Raw genomic sequence first — 23,784 nt, forward strand, 5'->3', positions numbered from 1 at the left:
TACTTTCATTTGCTTGTCAATATTACTTTGTTTAACTCTCTCAAATTCAATATAGGTTTCCCCAGCTGTTTCCTTAAATACCAAACCCTTTGCCTATATGCCCCAAACACTTACCCATATGCAGCCAATATAGTTTTCTTCACTGCATTATAATGTTGGAAAACCTCCTCTGACAATGGAGCATAAATTTCCTGTACTTTACCTGACAACTTCTTTCTGCAGAAGCAACAACCAGGCCTCTTTTCCCCACATCATTTGCCCAGCCATTTTCTCAAATGAACAAATCTTCAAATTTATGTTGGGCCTATGCAAACTTAAGCATTTCCATATTCAAATCAAGACTCAGCTTCTCTCCACTAGAGGCCGTGTCAACGTCTGATATCTCCTGTTTTTATGGCACCATTTAAGGCTTATATTCAGGTTCCTTGAATTTACCATTTCTTGCAATACCAATTTTCTCATTTCCATCACCATCTCCCTTTACTTCTCTTTCCATTTGGAATTCCATCTTCAGTTTTCCCATTCCTGCCTCATACTGGCTGTGCTTTAACTGGAACTGACTATCACCTGATTCTGGCATTTCAGTACCTGAAGTACTCGGCCTTTTCGTATTTCACTAAACCCAAATGCAGTGCGGGTATCTCAATCACCTCTGCCTTTTTATCTCTGTCAGGGAATGCTACCTTCTGGTGTACCTGCCAACTCAATCAATGGTTTTGAACTTTTCTTTCAGGTTGCCAGTAATAACTCAGCAACTTTCGGGAAATCCTTTCTGTGTCCAATGTCAAGTATAAGTACCGTTTAAAATTAGCTGTTTTTCTTTACCTGTACGATTTACCAAATCACACCCAAATCCTCACTGCCTCTGTTTCCAATTTAATCCTATCCACTTCAAATCCAATTAATCCTTTCCACATTGTATTCCGGCCAACAGTCCCAAAATTTATTACAACCCACTGCGATAGCGCATCTTAAATTGATCCCCATTATTCCCAGAGTTTTACCAAATGGTGTGTAGGGTTATGGGGATTATGGTGCTTGATTAGCTATGTTCACATTGAATGGTAAGGCAGACTCAGTGGGCTGAGCAGCTTGCTTGTTTTCCTATGCTCCTTTGACCTCCAAGATTGGATTGTATTGAACCAATCCTGACAATCTGCTCCACAAGATGTGCATTAAGTGCTCTCTTAAGACCATAAGACCATAAGACATCGGAGTGGAAGTAAGGTCATTCGGCCCATCAAGTTCACTCCGCCATTTAACTCATGGCTGATGGGCATTTCAACTCCACTTCCCGGCACTCTCCCCGTAGTCCTTGATTCCTTGTGAGATCAACAATTTGTCGATCTCTGCCTTGAAGGCATCTAACGTCCCAGCCTCCACTGCACTCTGTGGCAACGAATTCCACAAGCCCACCACTCTCTGGCTGAAGAAATGTCGTCTCATTTCAGTTTTAAATTTATCCCCTCTAATTTTAAGGCTGTGCCCATGGGTCCTAGTCTCCCGGCCTAACAGAAACAACTTCCTAGCGTCCACCCCTGCTAAGCTATACATTATCTTGTAAGTTTCTATCAGATCTCCCCTCAACCTTCTAAACTCTAATGAGTACAATCCCAGGATCCTTAGCCATTCATCATAGGTTAAACCTACCATTCCAGTGATCATCCGTGTGAATCTCCACTGGACAGGCTCCAGCGCCAGTATGTCCTTCCTGAGGTGTGGGGCCCAAAATTGGACACAGTATTCTAAATGGGGCCTAACTAGAGCCTTATCAAGCCACAGAAGCATATCATTGCTTTTATATTCCAAACCTCAAGATAAACGACAACATTACATTCGCTTTCTTAATCACAGACTCTACCTGCAAGTTAACCTTTAGAGAATCCTGGACCAACACTCCCAGATCCCTTTGCATTTCTGCTTTATGAATTTTCTCACCATTTAGAAAATAGCCCATGCCTGTATTCTTTTTTCCAAAGTGCAAAACTTCACATTTACTCACATTGAATTTCATCAGCCATTTCCTGGACCACTCTCCTAAACTGTCTAAATCTTTCTGCAGCTTCCCCACCTCCTCAGTACTACCTGCCTGTCCACCTATCTTCGTATCATCGGCAAACTTCACCAGAATGCCCCCAGTCCCTTCATCCAGATCATTAATATATAAAGTGAACAGCTGCGGCCCTAACACTGAATCCTGTGGGACACCACTCGTCACTGCTTCCATTCCGAAAAAGAGCCTTTTATCCCAACTCTCTGCCTCCTGTCAGACAGCCAATCCTCAATCCAAGCCTGTAGCTCACCTCGAACACCATGGGCCCTCACCTTGCTCAGCAGCCTCCTGTGAGGCACCGTATCAAAGGCCTTTTGGCAGTCTAGATAGATAACATCTACTGGGTTTCCCTGGTCTAACGTACTTGTTACCTCTTCAAAGAATTCTAACAGGTTTGTCAGGCACGACCTCCCCTTACTAAATCCATGCTGACTTGTTTTAATCTGACCCTGCACTTCCAGGAATTTAGAAATCTCATCCTTGACAATGGATTCTAGAATTTTACCAACTACCGAGGTTAGGCTAATCGGCCTATAATTTTCCATCTTTTGCCTTGATCCTTTCTTAAACAAGGGGGTTACAACAGCAATTTTCCAATCATCTGGAACTTTCCCAGACTCCAGTGACTTTTGAAAGATCACGACCAAAGCCTCTGCTATTTCCTCAGCCACCTCCCTCAGAACTCTAGGATGTAGCCCATCGGGGCCAGGAGATTTATCAATTTTTAGACCTTTTAGCTTCTCTAGCACTTTCTCCTTTGTAATGCCTACCATATTCAACTCTGCTCCCTGGCTCTCCCTAATTGTTGGCATACTACTCATGTCTTCCACTGTGAAGACTGACGCAAAGTACTTATTAAGTTCTTCAGCTATTTCCTTATCTCCCATCACTAGCCTTCCAGCGTCAATTTGGAGCGGCCCAATGTCTACTTTTGCCTCTTGTTTGTTTCTTATGTATTGAAAGAAGCTTTTACTATCATTTCTAATATTACTAGCTAGCCTACCTTCATATTTGATCCTCTCCTTCCTTATTTCTCTCTTTGTTATCTGCTGTTTGTTTTTGTAGCCTTCCCAATCTTCTGATTTCCCAGTGCTCTTGGCCACTTTTTAGGCTGTCTCTTTTTCTTTGATATATTTCCTGACTTCCTTTGTCAGCCATGGCTGTCTAATCCCACCCCGGATAATCTTTCTTTTCTCTGGGATGAACCTCTTTACTGTGTCCTCAATTACACCCAGAAACTCCTGCCATCGTTGCTCTACTGTCTTCCCCACGAGGCTCTGCTTCCAGTCAATTTTCGTCAATTCCTCTCTCATGCCCCTGTAATTACCTTTATTTAACTGTAACACCATTACATCCGATTTTGCCTTCTGTCTTTCCAACTGCAGACTGAACTCTCCCATATTATGATCGCTGCCTCCTAAGTGTTCCCTTACTTTAAGGTCTTTTATGCTCAGGTGGAATCCACTTATTAGCTCTTCAAATAGAATGCATCAGTTTGGACATTTGGCAGCTCTGACACACTCCTCTCTTAAATTTAAGAGGCAGCACCAAGTACCCATCAATATTTTAATTAGAAAATCTGTGGCATCCCAAATTCAAATACTCTGAGTCCTGAACAAATATTCATGATCCAAAGGGCTGAACATTTCTCCTGATCAAGGAAAAGAAAGCCAGCTAATCAACCAGACTTGTGGTATTGATGGATGAAATCCTTGGCCAGGTCAATGCTTCTGTAGTTATTCCAGCATGGGAGTGTGTAGGTCTGTGAGGGTAGATCCAGTGATCCAAACTAGTGCTAAGGCAAGACATGACCCTAGCAAAGACTTTGTAATCCATGCTAAGGATGGAGGCCAGGCAACAGTTTTTAAGGAGAAAGAGATGCCCCCTCTTCTAAAGCAGCTCGGCAGTGACAATACAATGCCAAGAGAGGGTCATCTCCCAAGTCATTAAACTTCAGGACCGCATGTAATCCCTCACCAGAATGTCCAGAACATCCTATGGAACTCCACAGTCATCCTGCCTAGCCATGGAGACTTGCACATTGACAGCTTGTTGAGGGTGTCAGTCAGCTTGACAAAGCTCAGCACAGTGTTGGGCTTTTTGGTACCATCTGGGCCAAACTGTGACAATTGGTCCCACAAAGCTCTATGCTTCAATGCTAGATGATCTGCAAACAGTCTAATATGCTCAGGTTTGACCTCTCGTGCTCTTCAGATCCGAGCCAGGAATCTGGAGTTGGTCAGCGGCAGCAGGAGTTCTGTATGGATCTTATGCTTTCTTCCAAGGGAATTGGAGGACAAGTTGTAGTCCAGATACTGCAGGAACACATGTACATCCCTCCAGATGCAATGAATGATAGGTGCATCTGAGCATCCTTCTTCTCTGCAAAGTCTTTCCATAGGGCTGGATCCTCAGTGACATGACTGTGATAGGACTTCAGGCCAACCACCTTGTGCTCTAACCTCCTAATTCTGTTCTTGCTCTTCTTTGTTGACTGTACCCAGTTACTTCAGAAAGAAGACATAGGTGTGGGCCTTGCCCAGATCCCACCATAATCTCAATGAGGGGAAGACTCTTTTCTTCTTCCTCTAGCCAGCCCAGATAAACAAAATGAGTGCTAGAACAGTTTGAACTCCGGTAGCCAGTGTTTGAGAGCTAATTGGTGGATTCCCTCTGAGCATGAAATGGCATAGCACAGTGGACTTGTGTCTTAGGAATGTCAAGGTGGTTGATTCCTTTTACTCTGAATTCTGATTTGATGCAAATGAAGATTTTGGAATTGGTATGGAAATATCAGCAGACATTGCCCAGACCAACCTAATCAGTCTGTCGACATTCCCATCAATGCTGAGTAGCAAAGGACATCATCAGGGCCTCCCAACTCGGTGTGGATCCCCCACTAGCACCACCAAGAAAGATGAACTCACCTGTACAGATGAAATGGAGAAGATTGGACACTAATTACAAAATCATTTTATTATAGACACTTCTTCAAAGAAATTTGCTCTCTGCAGCCCAGCGTGTGGTATATTGATATTCACAAAGTGAAAGACCTTGCCCTAAGAGGACAGTTAGATATATCATTTGGCTTTGCACAGGTTCCTTGATCTTTAAGATTGCTCACTGAAAATATAATACCTGGAATTAAAAGCAAGATTTATTGACCATGATTGAATGGCAGAGTAGACTTGATGGGCCAAATGGCCTGATTGTGTTCCTATACCTTGTCATCTTAAGAAGCTTCATCCTTGCTTCCTCTGGGAGAAATGACTCCCAGAAAGCTGTGGGTGTCCTCCAGGAGTCACACAGGAAGATTTATCTCCCAAAGAGTGAGAAATTCCAAAACTGATTGATCCTTGCTAATTTTGATGTTGGCTATAGTCATATTCATGACAAGGGTATTGTGAAAACACTATGGATACCCTTCCTGTGTAAAGGTAGTATAGACATTTGCAAGCTACCCCTCATACAGGAACCTCCCAGTGAGGAATGATTTTACATGCAGCCACTCATTTCCATTTGTGCCCAACCCACACTTTGGATTTTAGGGGTGGAGTGGTCAAACTGGAGTGCTGTACTAGCTCCAACTAATGCCTCTGCCAGTGGATTTCAGATCATTTCCTGAGTCCTCCACTGAGGTACCATCCTCCTCCAGATTGCCACTGTCAGCTTTTGAACCCTCACCCACATTGACAGAAGGGTTGGATCAGAACCACCAGTTGCCTGTCTGTGCCAATCCTATCCAAGGATCACTGGCTGAAGTGTGGAATCCAGGCTTCACTACCAGCTTTGCGCCAATGGACACAGCAGCTCAGGAACCAGGTCATGTGCCATGTCTGGCAGCAGGTTCAAACCGAAGCATTGAGTGTGAAAGGCTGAAGTGGAAGGAGAGGGGCTTCCACATTGTGACTGCCATCCAGAATATCAATATCTGGGGCATCTACCCTGTCAGGACTGGGTAGCTCATTCAAAATGATCTGAGCAGGTGCAGTATCACAATTCAGATCTCAACTCTCAGGATATCCCACCAGATGACGTGTTTTCATGTTGTGACTGTGAGTAAGGATTCCTCAGTATATCAGGGAGAACTTGCCTGCTCTTCTTCAGAATTGAGCCACAGAACCTTTTACACCTATTTGAAAGAGGAGAAAGAACATCTGTTTAAAATCTCATCTAAAATAGAGCAATGCAGGCACTCCAACCCTCCTAACTACTGTATCTGACCATCAGTTTTGACTTGTGTGCGCAAAATACGAAATGGGACTTGAGCCCACACCCTTAACCGAGAGGCAAGCATGTTAGAAAGTCACACAAATTTTGGTCAACATTTATAGGCTTTAAGAGAGTCTCAAAGGAGGAAGGAGAAGGAAAGAGCTTGGGAAAGAATTCCGGAGGTTAGGGCCTTAGGTGATGTTGCTAACAGTGACGGGACAATGATAATCAGAACACACAACATACCCAAGGATGTTGAGAGGGCTGCAGGACTTTATGGAGATACAGAGAGAAAAGGCCTGGATCCACTTAAATGTGAAGTGAATTTTAAAATTGAGATTTTGTTTCACATCTGATCTTCATTTCTTATGTTTGGAAAACTATTGATTACAAAATAATATTGATCCTATTAACACAAACAGTCATAACAGGGAAATTACTTTACAGAATAAACAAATCCTGTAGCTCGCCTTCGTGTCATTTAGAATGAAACAAAGTTGTTTTGATAAACTTGTGATGATGTTAGTGCTGAATCTAGTTACCAAAACACAGGTGACAATCGACAGTTTAAAAGAAAGTAATCAACACAGCATTTCAAAATCAATCCAAAATATTGAGAAATGTGAGTAAAAAGTGGTTGTCACAATTATTAGTGTAGTTACTTCAAACAGATTTTAATACTGCAATGAGCTGTACTTGGTGGAAACAATATTGTCTGCAAGATCATCGGTATTTCTCTTCAGAAAAGCAGTTTGTAATTGTTGCTGTGTTACTGACTTATGGATGACATTTTTCAAAGGAACATCTTCCTAATAATCATTCCCATTGGGGTTCTGTGCATTGTTGTTGGGTTTTGCTTTGTCTAATTTGTACTGTCCTCTTTTATGGGCGTTGTCGTTGCAACTATCAATACTGCTGCTATTCCTGCAATCACTAGCATTTTCCAAGTTAAATCCATGGAAATATAGAATGAAAAGATACACAAATCATCAACAGTCCAGGGAAATATATTAATTGCAACATGTCTGAACATTTCCAAAATCTGTAGATTGTAAACAAAGGATATTTTTCAATTAAATGTCCAGTGTGTTTTATTCAGCTCTTTCCTGCCTGTTTTCCATGTTGTGTTCTGCGCCTTCTTTCATTCCTCCCATACTACATGCCACTCCTTGGCAGCGTGCCCTCAACTCCCTGTCTATTCCTGGTTAAATCCTGCAGGAATAACTAAATTCAATGTGATGTTCCAAACAAATCGATAACAGCATTTCTTTTCGCTGGTTTGAATTTCCGGAATTGATAATTCCTATCTATCTCTTACATTGCTAATAGCATGATTAAATGTCGTCTCCTTCTTTCAGAATCCAACCCTAAACATTCATCAGCACTATCCCTGAGGCACTGATTGAGATGCTGCGTTTGCAGAATGTCCTCCCTGTATTTTCTCGCTGTATTTATGCTGTTCACCCCTCACCCCTCACTATGAGAAGTGAAGCCCGGCGATGTGTGCTTTACTCACTGATCTGTCAATACTTTGCTCCATGGAGTGGCAGTGTGTGGAGTCACAGCCCCCCAACCCCCCCTTGAAGTTATTACCCAGGCATGTGGGACAAACACAGCGCAGGAGGAAGGTACTTCTATGCACAAAGAGACTGTCACTCTGAGCCACTTGTACCCAATGTACCAGTTACAGAGCAGTATTATTAGAGACAGGGAGCAGTTTATCCATGTGTCCCATTTCCCGAAAGGGTGCGGGAGAACAGGAGCCCAAAGTAATAATAACAATGGTAGTATTAAATTCTGACCTTTGACCCTGATGTCCACATCCTTCTCATCACTTCCGTATTGATTGGTAGCTCTACATATATAAATTCCTTGATGTTCTGAGGTTATGTACGGAATACGAAGAAATCCAGGACCAATCTCAATATTGTTGCCATTACTGGGATTTACCCACTCTAATACAGGTGAGGGTCTTCCATCGGACATACAGCTTAATGTAATTTCATCACCTTTAGTGACTTCTACTGGAAAGCCTGACACTGTTTTGTTATTTACTGATATGGTCATGATTGTGTCTCGTGGTTTATCTGGAAAAGAGAAGAAAAAGATGAAAATAGGCAGGCATACCCACAGGATCACTGATACAGCTCCCCAACACTGCTTCAGTTAGCAGGATATCCAAACCTGGCCACATATTGTGCTCTTATCTATCTTCCAACAGTCATTTCAGAACAGGTGAATCTCTGCAGTAGAGTTGCAGCCTTGAGCTTGCTCACAGTCATGTTGTTTTGATGTACGGTCACAGTGAAATGCAGTCATTGTGTAAATATTATTTCAGCATCAAGGCCACTGGATCTGACAGTCTAAGGATATCACACAGTGTTCAGAGTACTCACAATAATGGAGATTCAAAGGTACAATTTCCTGTAATCTGATACTCACACAAAATGGTTACATTTAGAGATGAGGTTTTTAATCCATGCTCATTTTTGACCATGCACACGTACAGTCCACCATGCTGCAGTTGAACAGATGGGATGTAGAGTAACCCTCTGCTTTCCATTTTCCCATCTTTGATCCAGACCCTCCGGGGAACTGGGTTCCCTTGCCCATGACATGTTAAATTCTGTGATTTACCCCTAATCCAGTTTCCATCAGTTTTGAAGATCTCTGCTTTTAATGATGCATCTGTAAAGTTCATTCCAAGCAAACATTAAGTCATGATACTGATCGACTGCAAATTAAAATATTTTTCAAATTCTTCTGCTAATTCTTTTGGGTGCTCTGCAGGTGTCAATATTCATTATAAAGCTTGCTTCTATTTTAAAACCCAGTGGCAGTGTCGCACAGCAGTGGGTGAAATAAAACACAGGATAAAAGGCAGAATAACTTTCCCTGAAATCTGTGAAAAATGCAACGTTCTGAATGCTGCTTTTGAGAAATTTCCAAATTATTCTGACTTTCTGTTGGGGGTCCTCAGTAACTGAGGAAAAGAATTGTGAATATATTTCAGAGATGGGGTTACCCTAACGCAATGATTATAATGGGGTATTTAAATATCAGGATATTGACTGGGATAGGGGTAATACAAAGAGCAGCCATGGGAAAGCATTCCTAGCCAGCATTCAGTAGATATTTCTCCAGCAGTAAGTATCCAGACTGCTGAGAAAGGATGTACTGCCCTCATGGTATTATCATTGGACCGTTAATCCAGAGACCCAGATAATGTTCTGGTGACCCGGGTTCGAATCCCGCCATGGCAGATGATGGAATTTGAATTCACTAAAATACCTGGAATTACAAATCTAATGTTGACCATGAATTCATTTGTTGATTGTTAGAAAAAACTCATCTGGTTCACTAATATCCTTTAGGGAAGGAAACTGCCATCCTCACCTGGTCTGGCATACATGTGACTCCAGACCCACAGCAATGTGGTTGACTGTGAACTGCCCTCTGGACAATTAGGGTGGGGCAATAAAGGCTGCCTGGCCAGCAACGCCCTCATCCCATGAATGAATAAAGAATGGATGAAATAAAGCCTGATCTTGGTGCAAGTGTCAGTGGGAGAACATTGAGGGCACGGTGTTTCATCAGGACAATGGCAGAAAATGACATTGGTCACTCCAGAGTAAGAATATTCAACTTGGGGACTTCAACAGGGCAGGGCCGATTGAATGAGAACCAAAGGTTCATGGAAAAATCAATAGCTGAACAATGAACTGCCTTCAAAGACAAAATGGTTTGGGCACAGTCAACGTAAATTCCCACAAAGGGGCAAAGAGAGGCAAACAAATTAAAAGCTCCCTTGATATCAAAGGAGATGGAAATTCAGTTAGAAAGTGTGTTTCTGATGCATGTCAGATAGTAATTACAGCTAAGAACCAAACACAATACAGAAGGCTCAGAAATGATGTGACAAAGCAAAATGAGAAATGGACTGAGAGCTAACATATAAAAAAATTGGATGTCTCCCACAAGCACATCTGCAACAAGAAGGTGGTGAAAGGAGTATTAGGTACAATAAAATAAATTTACTTTTAGGGGCAGGAAGTATAGCTGAGGTGTAAAACTAATTGCTATATTTGTCTTTACCAAAGAAGTAGATGTTGCCCAGGCTATGGTTACAGAAGAGGAACCTTAGTCGCATAGAATGGTTTATAGTTGATAAAGAGGAATGTTTGGATAAGCTGTCAGTACTTAGAGTTGAAAAGCCCCAAGACCAGATCAACTGTATCCAAGGATATTCATATGCCTGAGAATGGAAATTGCAGCGGCACTAGGGTTATTAAGTGGAGGTTGACCCCCCCCCCAAAACGTACACCAAAGCAACCAGAGAAGAGCGCTTCACTTTATAATATGTAAAAAGAATGTGAAAAGTAGCATAACCTGCCTTTCAGCAACTTCTAGTGGTTAAATAAAACAAATTCCTAACACTCACTTTACAACAAACAAGTAACAATTTATTTATCTAACTCTAGCAATGAATAAATTGAGTAAACTATTAACAAACCGTTTAAACCCCTTCTAACTGGTAACTTTCAAATAAAGCAACACTCTGGTAGTATGCTGTTCCAATCAATATAAGTCCCATTGATATAAAATAAAGAAAAATAGAGATGTAGTCTGTTGACATTACCACTGGGCTATGTCTTCTGAAATGTTCTGTGCCTTTTCCGTTGAATGTTCTGTCAGGAACGTCTTCACCGTTGAATGCCTTCTCAGGAATATTAACTGGTTGTGTAATAGTTACCTTTGATTAAGATCATGCTTTGTCTAAAACTTAAGAGAAAACTGTGAGAGTCAGTGATTCGCTCTTGCAGGCTGTGAGCTGTTAACTCCAGCAGATGGTAGTTAGTTTTCTGATTTTCTAACCGCCCTCTCCTTTTGCACCCTTGACGACATATCAATTTCTTACAATAGGAGGAGTCTTATGTTGTCAAAACCATCAGAATTAGTTTTTGGTATCTACGTATCTGTGTGCCTGATTCAATTTGATTGGCTAAAATCAAAGGTTGTTGACCTGACGACAAAACAAAAGTGCGCTTGGCCTGATTAATGTATGGCCTTTTGATAAAATTATTTCAATTCAGGTGTGTGTTGTGCACCTCCCAACCCATAACTGCTGTGCACAGACACCCTTTTTCAGTCTCTAGGCATAGAAAAAGCACATCATCTTTTAAAGAGAGCATGCATTGCTTTCCCCCATAGCATTTTACAAACACCAAATTCTAACTTTCTGCTTGCCAGTCCATAAGTACTCCACCTAACTTTACAATACAAGCAATAATCTTTCAAAATGAAAATTGAAATAATGTTTCAATCTCACCTGGAATTGAGGTCAATGCTTAACAATTTTAGAATTACCAACCTTCCTCAAAAAGGTTGTAAGGACTGAACTAGCAATGACAGATCAATCAGTTTAACTTCAGCAATGGGGAAACATCTAGAAACAATTATTCACACAAAAATTAATCATTACATGGCAAAAATGTAGTTTCAGAAAAGTGCATGGATTTATTTTGGGAAAGTTGTTTCTAGCTAACTTGGAGTTGTTTAAAGACTCTAACAGAAACAGTTGATGAGGATAAGGCTGCTGATGTGGTGTACAGGCTTCCAAAAGCTGTTTGATACTGTCCCACACAACAAGATGTTTGAGGAAAGTGATAGGTCATAGAATGAAAGGGACTATACCTATGTGGATACAAAATTGACTCAGTGATAGGAAATAGAGAGTAACCGTCAATGAATACTTTTTGGACTGGAAGAAGACACGTCTCAAAATTCCACAAAGGTTGGTATGATGACTCTTACTGTTACGAATATAGATGGTCCAGATCTTGTTGTGCAGGAGACAATTCCAAAATTAGCTAATGACAGAAAATGTGGAAGCATTGTAAACTGTGAGGAGGACAATGTTCTGGTCATTTACAAGGGGTAGAGTGGGCTGGTAGGTTACAGCGGCAGTGGCACATTGCTATACAGTTAGCAGGGAGTTGTCCTGGGAGGCTTCAACAGTGACCCTGGACCCCACAACGTGACATGACATGAGGCCAAACATGGACAAGGAAACCTCCTGGTGTTTACCATGAACCATACCCCCTCCCCTGCCGATCTGAATTTGTACTCCTCCATGTTGAACATCATTTAGAGGAAACACTGAGGGTGGCCAATACAGAATGTACTCTGGGTGGGAGACTTCAATGTCCATTGATAAGAATGACTTAGCAGCACCACCGACTGAGCTGGTCGAGTACTGAAGGATATTGCTGCTAGACTGGGTCGGCGGCAAATCAAGAGAGAACCAACAACAGGGACAAGCAAAGGTGACCTCATCCGCAACAATTTGCCAGCTGCACATGTATTCAGCCAGGACAGTATGAGTAGAAGTAACCATCACACAGTCCTTGTGGAGCCAAAACCCAGCTTTCACATTGAGGATACCCTTTATAGAGTTGTACGGGTCCATCACTGTGCTAAGTGGGTTAGACTTTGAACAGATCTAGTAACTCAAGATCGAGCTTTCAGGAGGTGCTGTGAGCCATCAGCTACAGCTGAGCTGTACTCAGCCACAATCTACAACCTCATTGCCTTTCTGCCATCCTTCCCATGACCCTCAAACCTGTGTATCAACTCTGGTTCAATGAACAGTGCACAACAGCGTGCTGGGAGCAGCACCAGGCATACCTTAAAATGAGGTAGCAACTTCATGAAGCTATAAAACAGGACTACTTGCATGCAGCAAGTCACAGACAGGACAAAGAGATCCACAACGAATGGATCAGATCTAATCTCTGTAGTCCTGTCATAATCAGCTGTGATTGGTGCTGGACAGTTAAAATAACTCCCGCAAGGAGGAGGAGGCTCCATAAAGATTCCAATCATTAATGATGTCAAAGCACAGTACATCAGTACAGAAACTAAACACAGAGAATGCTGAAGGAACTCAGCAGGTCTGTCAGCAACTGTGGAGAGACAGAGACAGAGTTAAATGCTTGGCTTGCTGCCTTCATCCAGCTCCACACTTTGTTATCTGAGACAGAGTTAATGCCTGAATCCTGTATGACTCTTCTTCACTTGAGACTGAATTGTTGGCTGTTTTCAAGGAGTTAGATATACTTTTTAGGGCTAAAGGTTTTGGGTGAAAATGGGAACAACTTCCTTTGTTGGACTATTAGTAATGGTGGAATTGAGTGGAAGAGCAGTCTGAAGGGCTGAATGGCGTACTCCTGCTCCCATTTTCCATATTTCTGTGTTTCTCTGACCTTCTCTTTCAGGTTCTTTCACTTCTACACAGAAAGTATATGATGATTATTTTGCAAATTACATCATCTCCGACTTAACCGGTTAAAATCAACAACTTACAGCAAGTGAAAATACGCGATTGTTTTCAGCTTCAGGTGTTTTACTGCCGGGAGAGAGAGCAAGAGAGACACTATTTGGTTCGGAGCAAATTACAGCAGATGCTTGGATCTGCAGAGAAGACAAAAAATGCTGGAAATTACAGCAGTTTAGCATCCACGGCGAGAGAGCAAGCTAACGTTCCGAGTCTAGATGACTCTTCATCAGAGCTGACGTGAAATGTGATGGGGCAGCATTTATGCAATAGAGGACTTGGGGAGTCGGGTGCAGTGCTTTGGGAGAGAGGTTTCAAATGCTGCACATCAGAATGTGACTATAGCTGTTTTGACTGCGTTTAATGTTGTCTACCTGCAAGATCATATGGCCATATGGCAATGGTCATATTGCGGCAACAAGCAATGATGAATGAAACAGTATGTTCCAGCATTGTGCTGGGTACTTGTCATCTTGGAATCAAACTATTAAAGCAATCAGTTTGAAAAATCAATGCAGTTCTGAGCTGTCAAGTTTGGTTTTGCACATTCTCTGTAGGACATTTACAATTGCACCATGAACCGATGAGAAAGCTGCATGTTTGCATCCTTATCCAGGATGAGTAATGTTCACCATCACATTTTGTACTAAGGATAGGAAGAGCGAAGGAATTTACTTTTGGAATTTCTCCATATTATTGCCTAAAATTAACCTCTTTGTAATATCCCGGGAAGGGGGTGGGTCTTGATGTAGTGGAATTGCTCGACAGGCCCGGAAGCACACTTACAGTTTCTGATTCCAGCCCAGAGCAGTGATGAGCCTTTTGTTTAAATTCTACAAACATGGATTTTAGGAGGAAATCTCTGCTTGGATGTCTTTACTTCTCCGTGTTAATGTTCAGAATAACAGGTGAGTTATTGTGAACAAAGTAAATTCCTTTTTCTGTTTTGTTCAGTGTGTGTCCAGACCTGGTACTCCTGGGGGCTTTCCGCTTTGCTGATAATTTAGTTGAACATTTGGGGCACTTTATTTTGGAGACGCTACTGATGGGTTGTGGCGAAGGTAGGGAACAAAGAACTACAAAGTCCCGCTCCGTTTAACTTGTGCTGAAACGTCAAGTGCGGTCGTGTTGCCTGGTACGAATGGGACCAGCGCTTCAGCGTCAAACTCTGAGAGTCGTGGCCAATTCTCTGTCCCATGTCGAGTGAAGGACAAGCGAGAGGTTGGGGCAGCAGTGCGGGTGATGGTCCTTCGCAGTGGGGAGCCATCCCAGGCAATTTTCCTGAAATGATGCTTCTTCCTATCCCCAGCTCTGGTGTAAAAGATAAAACAGAAAATGCTGGAGAAACTCAGCAGTGTTAGCAGCAACGATGCATCGAGAAACCGAGTTGACAGTCTAGTGTGACGACTTTAGAAGTGAAAAGTTGGGAAAAGAGGTGCGCTTTTAACATCAGCATGTTGAATTTGTTACAACGCACGTCCAGTCAAGTGGGACTTGAATGCCTGGTCCAGATGTAGGGACACTATCATAGGGACTCTGGTAGCGCCTTTAAGTGTCCTACTCATGGACCAAGAGTCTTGGGTTCAAGTCCCACCTGATCCAGCGCTGTGTAGTAACATCTCTGAACAGGGTGGGTTAGGAAATGTCTAAAAGTGACACATTCCTGGTGAAAGGGTCTGTACCACAGACACTCCAGATCCTGAAGTGGTGAACTTTGTCTCGCAGAGGGGGTTCCGGGCCGGGGCCTGTGAACAGATGATACAGGTGGCCCAAGTAAAGGCAAGGGGAATTTAATGGCTTGTGGAAAATTGGGCAATCTGTATGGATGGAACATTACTGATTAAACATGGTATTCCTCATGCAGAGCCCTGGCCTTTCAACAGGAGGGCAGAGCCTGATGTCCTGTCCTCCCAATTTCTAGTTCTTAATTTTACTGATGAAACGGTGAGGGTAGTGCTCTCTTGCAGAATGTTCAGGTGGCGTTCTCTCAGACAGCGGATCGGCAAACAAAGACATAGCTGATACTGAGACAGTGATAAATGGTAGAAAGTGTGCCAAGAAGAAGTGTGAATAATTAAAAATGGGTTGGCTGTGCAAGAAGTAACCCAGGCACTGCAGGACTTCGGGGATGGGGGCGGGGTAACCAACATGGAAGACCGTGAAATAGTTGAAGTCAATGCTTTTTCCTGATGGCTGTAAGCTACCTGGGAGAATGATGAGATGTTGCTCCTCCAACTTGCATTGAGCCTGAGCCACATTGCTGTTGTTCTGGAGTCACATGAGGGCCAGACCAGGCAAGGGTGACAGTTTCCCTCGCGAAAGGACATCAGTGAACGAGGTGGGTTTTTCCAACAATTGACAATGGATTCACGGTCATCATTAAACTCTTAATTCCAGACATTTACTGAATTCGAAGTCCAACATCTCCCTTGGCAGGATTTGAATGCAGGTGCCCAGAACGTTATCTGTATCTCTCCATTTACACCCAAGTGATAATATAACTAGGCCACTGCCTCCCCTGGAATAAAAAGTTAACTTAATGGCAAACACACAACAATTATTGATTGTAATTAAAGGATACCTGGTTCACTAATGTCGTTTCTGGGAGGATATCTGCTGTCCTTACCCAGTCTGGCCTACATGGGACTCCAGGCTCAAAGCGATGTGGTTGATTCTGAACTGCCCTTCGGGGAATTAAGGATGAGCAACAATCACTAAACCAACAATGACACATCCCTTGAACAGATAAAAGAAATAGCGAGGGATTTCCACAATTTTGACCCAGTGACGCTGAAGGAATGGCAATTTAATTCCAAGCCAGGATGCCAAGAGGCCTAGAGGGGAATTTGGAGGAGGTGGTATTCCCATGTGTCTGCTTCCCTTGATCTTCTCATCGGAAGTGATCATGAATTTGGAAGGTGGTGTTGATTGAACTTGGATGAACTGCTGCAGTGAATCTCCTCCTAGATGGTACGCCATGCTTTGTGGTGAAGAGAATGTATATTAAAGATAGTGGTCATGCCTATCAAATGGGTTCCTTCATCCTGGATAGTGTCAAGCTTCTTGAGTGTTGTTGGAGATGCACTCATTCAGGCAAGTGTGGAGTATTCCATTGCACTCCTGACTCATGCTTTGTAGATAGTGGACACGATTTGAAGAAGGAGGAGATGAGTCATTCACCACAGAATTCCTAGCCTCTGATCTATTTTTGTAGCCGCAGTGCTTGTATGACATGTTCAGTTCCGTTTTTGAGAAATGGTAACCCCCAGGATGCTGAAAGCTTGTTAAAGGTCTGGAGTCACATGTAGGCTGAAGTCATTTCCACCAGTTTTTACAAAGTTTCATGTGAAACAAGAGAAAGCAGCTCATCCAACACCATTGCAGGGAGAACCTTTCCACATGGCAGTCTTCAACGGGACCTGCACTTACGCAGGCATGAAGGCCCACAAGCTGCCTTGAGTACTGGTAACCTGGTCTGCTTCCAGGCAGTTCATCAGTCTCTGTTGTATTGGGAAACTGGAGACTGAATGGAAAATCTCAAACAGCCTCTCTTATTCCCCTTAACAAGGGAATGAATGAGTCTAATCGGTAGCTGCAGAGGTGGGTTGGGGATTCCTACTGGGTGCACACATAGTTCAGGCTACATGCTGGAGTTGACAAAATGTTGGGAAGCTGTACACTGGTTAGTCCACTTCCATTCCTGACCTGCACCAAGTGGAGGCCTGAAACTTTAAACACACTATTTCTGTGAATCCTATTAACTGTGATTCTCCTTTAACAGATCGAGAGATAAACACTACATTGCTCCCTGAAGTGCTGGAGGTTAATAGGAGATATAGTCTGCAGTGCATCGGACCAAGAGTCTACCCAAACAACAAACTCATTCTCACATGGATAAGAGGGAGTGAGACTGTTCAGAGAAATTCTGCAGAAAACCAAGGTCTTCCGGATGAAGATAACAGGTTGAGAAATGTCTTCAATTTCACTGCAAGTCTATTAGATGATGGACAGGAGTACACCTGCTTGGCTGAAGTGGACTTGGGCTCTAACACCACAATGTCAATCACAAACTCCTCTGTCACTCTGCAAACCTACTGTAAGTTCCTGTTGCACCAGGCACACTCTCCTCAGTCAGAGAATACCTTGGATTAATGAGTCTCATCTTGGCCTCAACTCCACTTTCCTGCCTTCCTAATTCGTTGCTGTACCCACAAATATATTTTCTGTTAGTCATGCACAAGGACACCCAGTTCGCTCTGCACCAAAACTCTGTGAAATATCTTTCCATTCAGATAGCAAGTTGCCTTTTCATTCTTCCGTAAAAATTGGATAACCTCACACTTATCAATGTAACACACCGTCTGCTGCATTTTGGCACATTCACGTAACCGATCCCTATCCATTTGTAAATTTCTGATTTATTTATTACAAATTACCTCCCCAACCATTTTAAGGTCTTCTGCAAGTTTGTCTGTAATATCTCGTATTGCTGCATCGAAGTCATTAACAAGGATTGTAAATAGATGGGTCAATGACTGAACCCTCTTTTTTAAGTCCTCTGCCACAAAATCCTTGATAACGGACTCTAGCATTTTCCCTACTGTTAACATCAGGGTCATCAGTGTATAATTCCCTTTTTTTTCTCTCCATCCCTTTTCAAATAGAGAGGTTGCATTAACAACCCTCCAATCTGTAGGAACTGTTACAGAGTTAAAAAGAATCTTGGAAGATGGCCACCAATGCACCATTATTTCTAGGGTCACTTTCCTAAGTACACTGAGATGTAGATCTTGCTTCTTTTGTGAATGAGAACAAAAACTGTAGAGAGGATCAGCAAACTGGCCATAGTACTGTGGTATGGAGATCCATTTACCCAATCTCACCAAGGGCTTCTTGTAGGATTTCACCTATATACTGGGGGAATGGATTAAACCATGTGGCAGTGACTTGAAAGAAATTCAGGAATTTGCACATTAATCCTTTTTACATGATCAAAGATTTAACAGCCACCTTAGGTTCATTCAACACTGCATCAGTTCTGTGACCCTTTGATGTTTTGCTGAAAAATTTTGTGTCTGATGTTACCTCTCTCACTGACACCTGAAGAAGACTGAGGTGACATCAGACTCCAATTACTTGAGAGTTTGCCCCCTAATAGCCATTGATTCCAGTTTTGTTGGGGCTCCTTGATGCACACTCGGTCGATTGCAGCATTGATGTCACTCTCAGTTCACCTTTGAAATTCAGCTGTTTAGTCCATGCTTGAATCAATGCTGTACTGAGATCAGGAGTTGCATGTTCCTGATGGAACACAAACTGGGTATCACTGAATAGGTTATTGCTAAGCAGGTGCTGCTTGACAACAGTTGATGACACTTCTCATCACTTTACTGGTGATAGACTGATGGGGCAGTATTTGGTCGGGTTGAGTTTCTCCAGTTTTTTTTTGTGTACAGGACATACCTGGGCAATTTTCCACATTGTTAGGTAGATGCCAGTGTTGTAACTGAACTTGATGTACTTGGTTAAGGGAAGCAGCAAGATCTGGAGTACAAGTCCACAGTACTATTGCTGGAATGTTGTTAGGGTCCATAGACTTTGCAGTATTCAGTGCCTCCAACTGTTTCTTAATTTATATTCAATGTAAATGATATCAACATTGAAAATGAAATATTCCAAAGCCACTCACAAAGGGAAGATTAGAAATGATGAAGACAGATTAACAGGAGAGTTAGCAGGGGTTAGAGGCAAATAAACTGTAGATGCTGGAATCCAAGGCAGACAAACAGGAGGCTGGAAGAACACAGCAAGCCAGGCAGCATCTGGAGGAAAGGAGTAGTCAATGTTTTGGGTGTAACCCTTCTTCAAGACTGAAGAACCCTTCCCGAAAACTTGTTTGAGATATTAGATTTTGGAAAGACTTGTAATGCTAGAAAAATGAAGGCAGAGTTTTGAAGATTGGGATTGAGACATTTCTAAGTCTTGCCACAAATGGTGGGATAGAAAATGGGCAGACTACAGATTACAAAAGACAAATTTGCAGAATTCAAGATGCAAGTCAGGAGGAATTTGTACAAGTAGTGTGAGACAGAGATCTGATCAGATTTAAGATGTCTTTGAAAATTTAATATTCAACATCATTTAAAAGCAGGGAGAGAGTGTAGATCATTAGAGCAAATGGTGAACTATAGAAAGCTGAAGGAGCTCTGGAGGATCCATGATACTTGGAGCAATCCTGAAGTGCTTGGTGAGGTGATTGGCGAAATGATGAACTTATTATGGATGAGCTGATCTAATGATGAACAAGAAGGCCAGTGCATGTTTAGTGCAGTCATCTTTTTTGTCAATTAAACTTTTGGCAAACTGTAGCCTACAACAGCAGGAATAGCAGACTGAAGATAATTTGGTGAGGACAAGCAACGTAAAAACAGTGGGCGACTATTTCCTTTCAAAGAAAACATCAGTTGGAAAAGATTTATTAAATTTTAATTCATTATTATAACAAATTATTTTAGTGAAATATGTCTTAAGAAATCAGTTTATTCGTTCAAGCATACCTGAGTAGTTAGGCAATGAACATTTATTTTTGTTCCAGACAGTTTTTTATATTGTTATCTTTTTCTTACCTTAAGGTAATAATATGTGCAAATATCTTGGGAGATTTCCGGGAAAAAAAAGCTTCATTCCATATAAGTAGTTAAATTAATGAAAGTACATCCATACATACTGAATGTACTCAGAAAACAATAGTGATGATAGTTCAAAAATGCATTTGTTTGTAAATTTCAAATTATAAAAATATTTATTTTATATCAGAGGCAGTGCATTGCATAAATAATTGGCATTTATATGACACCTATAACATGGTCAAACCTCTCAAGTTTCACCACAAGAGAATTATGAAACAAAATTTAATACCAAGCCATGTAAGGAAATAGTAGGAAAGAGAAAGAACTGCATTTATATAGCACCCTTCATGACCACAAGACAGTCCAAGTGCTTTTCAGACAGCAGAGTACTTTTGTAGGCTCATCATTGTGCACTATAGGAAATGCAGCAGGCAGTTTGCACATACAACCTCCCCCAAACAACAACAAAATAATTGACAGTGATTTTATTATGGCGATTGTTGATTGAGAAATAAATGTGAGCAAGGACATGGAAAAATTTCCCCTGCTCTTCTTCAGAATAATGCCATGCGATTTTTAAATACTCTTTTGAGAGGCCAGATGGGGCCTTGGTTTAAAATTTGATCCGAAAGAGCACTGACAATGCAGAACCATGTCAGCACAGCACTGCAGCGTAAACTTTTAATTCTGTGCTCAATTCCTGGCATAGTACTTGAACACACAGTCCTTTCACTCAAAGGCAACTGGGTTTGAGCTTACAAGTAATGGAAATCTTAGTCAAAGTTGTAGGTTTAAGGAATGTTTCAAAGAAGGGAGAACCAGATGAGTTTAGGAAGTGAATTCTGGAGCTTTTTCTTAGGCAGTCCCTCATGATCAAGGATACTTGCTTTCATTCCAGTTCCATACATTTTAAAAAGGCTGCTGAATCCAATCAATGATCTATGGACTCTGCCACATCCAGGCAGGTGCTGCCTGTATGTTTGGGTAGGTGAAGGATTGTGAGCACTGTGTAGTGTTCAGCCTCATCCTGTATATTCCCAATGAAGTCTCTCATTGTGTTTGATACGTTCTCAAATAAACCTTCTCCATTTTGGTTGGTGACAAGTCAGCGACACCAGGGTCAACAGAGATGTTTGACCACAAAAGGGGTGCTTAAAGGAAATTAGTTCCACTGTGTTACTGATAGACTCCTGCTTTGACTGAGTTCTGAATACAGCAGTTAATCAGAGATTCTGGCCTTCACTGGTGTAGATCACAAGCTTCCATGATCTGTGATCACCTGAGCTTATGCAACTGAAATCACAACCATGAATGACAGGGTACTGAAATTCAGAATTAGCAAGACAGATGCAGACTTCGGACTTGCGGCACATGTAGCTTCACCTGTGAAACCCTTAAATCCGAATAATCTTAACCCTGAATACAATGGCTGTGCATTTATCCCCCTCAGACATTGGGAATTCCAAAGATTCATGATTCTTGAGAAGTAATTTTTCCCCATCTGCATCTTAAATATATAATCCTTTGTACTCACACAATGGCCCCTAATTTCACTTGTATTATGGTTTAAGATCATAGATCATAGAATCCCTTCAGTGTGGAAACAGGCCCTTTGGCCCAACAAGTCCACACCAACCCTCAGACATCCCACCCAAACCCATCACTCTATAACCCACCTAATCTACATACCCTGAACACTAGGGCAATTTAGCATGGCCAATCCACCTAGCCCGCACATCTTTGGACTGTGGGAGGAAACCGGAGCACCCGGAGGAAACCCACGCAGACACGGGGAGAATGTGCAAACTCCACACAGACAGACATGGAACAAAGGCATGGTGACATTTAAACACAAGGATGAAAATTTTAACATTAATGATGTCTCAATGGTAGTCCTCATTTTATCTGTTTATACAGTATACATCATAAAAACCATATACAACCAAACCAAGGAGACAGCAAGGCCTGCAAATGCTGGAAGTCAGAGTCAATAAAACGTGGAGCTGGAGGAGCACAGCAGTTTGGACAGCATTCTCTGGAAGGATCCTGACCAATATGTTGACTTTCCTGCTCCTCGGATGCTGTCGCACCTGCTGTGTTCCCCCAGCTCTGCATTTTATCAACTACAACCAAATCAGTAATCAATATAGTGCTGGCTTTATGTCAGCTAGTGGGAAAGCAGTTGTGCTTACAGAGCTTTGAAGTTAACAGTGATGAATCTGTCTAAATGCCACAGTTCAGGTGATTATCTACTGGTTGTGAAAATCAAATTGAAATTTTTACCACAGTAATTCAAGAATTGCCCAAAATATAACAAGGCTTGTCAGCAACTAGTTGTCTTTACAGCTGGTACAGACTTTAACATGGCAATGAGTAGCACACATCAGTAACGATGTGTAAAATAGGACCACTGGATTATTTTTCAAAGTCAGGACGTGTAATATCTTTATCATTGATTTAATCCATTTGTAATTGTTTCTCCACAATATGGATCAAGTTTCTTTAAAGGAAAACTCTTCTGGTATTCATGCCCATTGGGGATCTGTGCATTGTTGTTGGGTTTTGCATTCTGTACATTATATTCTCCTCTTTTACGGGCATTGAATTTCTGGTACAAGGCCGTCACTACCGCAGTCGTCAATACTGCTGCTATTCCTACGGTCACTACTATTATCCATTTTAAGCCTATGAGAACATAGAAAGAAAAGATACACAGCTCATCAACAGTCTAGAGAAATATATTAATTGCAACATGTCTGAACATTTCCAAAATCTGTGGATTGTAAACAAAGGATATTTTTCAATGGAATATCCAGTGTGTTTTATTCAGCTCTTTCCTGCCTGTTTTCTGTGTTGTGTTTTTCGCCTTTTTTCATTCCTCCCATACTACATGCTACTCCTTGGCAGCCTGTCCTCAATGCCCTGTCTATTCCTGGTTAAATTCTGCAGGAATTACATTCTCAAAACTCATCTGCACAAGTTCCATCTTTTTCATTTTTCCCATTGTCTCATTTTTGCCTATGAACATGCTTCAGGCCCCTGTATTACTATCAATTAATACATGCAGGTTTCTATTCTCGACATCATTAATCACCCAAATCATTTCTTCTTTTTCTAAAATTTTAAGCAGGGTCCAACATTTCTTCGATAATTTGTCCATCTTTTCCGTGTGATGCAAACTCATATGAAGATCCTATTTCTTTTTCATGTTTCAACCCTAAACATTCATCAGCATTTTCCCCCTGAGGCACTGATTGAGCTGCTGCGTTTGCAGAATGTCCTCCCTCTATTTTCTCGCTGTATTTATGCTGTTCACCCCTCACCCCTCACTATGAGAAGTGAAGCCCGGCGATGTGTGCTTTACTCATTGATCTGTCAATACTTTGCTCCATGGAGTGGCAGTGTGTGGAGTCACAGCCCCCCAACCCCCCTTGAAGTTATTACCCAGGCATGTGGGACAAACACAGCGCAGGAGGAAGGTACTTCTATGCACAAAGAGACTGTCACTCTGAGCCACTTGTACCCAATGTACCAGTTACAGAGCAGTATTATTA

At 41.9% G+C, this 23,784-nt stretch overlaps 2 protein-coding genes across 3 annotated transcripts in view; both read right to left on the reverse strand.

Annotated features, from left to right (window-relative positions):
- Positions 1–6,112: 6,112 nt before the first annotated feature.
- Positions 6,113–8,878, reverse strand: LOC132206345 (limbic system-associated membrane protein-like). The gene is made up of 3 exons (XM_059640019.1): positions 8,708–8,878; positions 8,068–8,352; positions 6,113–6,185 (listed from the first exon to the last, which is right to left on the reverse strand). The coding sequence occupies exons 1-3, from the start codon at positions 8,826–8,828 to the stop codon at positions 6,157–6,159; spliced, it is 435 nt and encodes a 144-aa protein (XP_059496002.1). The 5' UTR covers positions 8,829–8,878; the 3' UTR covers positions 6,113–6,156.
- Positions 8,879–20,161: 11,283 nt separating this feature from the next.
- The window catches only part of LOC125447613 (intercellular adhesion molecule 1-like), a 35,950-nt gene continuing 32,327 nt past the window's right edge, over positions 20,162–23,784 (reverse strand). For both annotated transcript variants that reach the window (XM_059639799.1, XM_059639798.1), the window contains one exon: positions 20,162–22,915. In XM_059639799.1, coding sequence (XP_059495782.1) covers positions 22,680–22,915 — 236 coding nt within the window. In that variant the 3' untranslated portion in view covers positions 20,162–22,679. The remainder of the gene's footprint in view (positions 22,916–23,784) is intronic.

The sequence above is a fragment of the Stegostoma tigrinum genome, chromosome 35, assembly GCF_030684315.1.
Source record: "Stegostoma tigrinum isolate sSteTig4 chromosome 35, sSteTig4.hap1, whole genome shotgun sequence".
NCBI classification, from domain to species: Eukaryota; Metazoa; Chordata; class Chondrichthyes; order Orectolobiformes; family Stegostomatidae; genus Stegostoma; species Stegostoma tigrinum.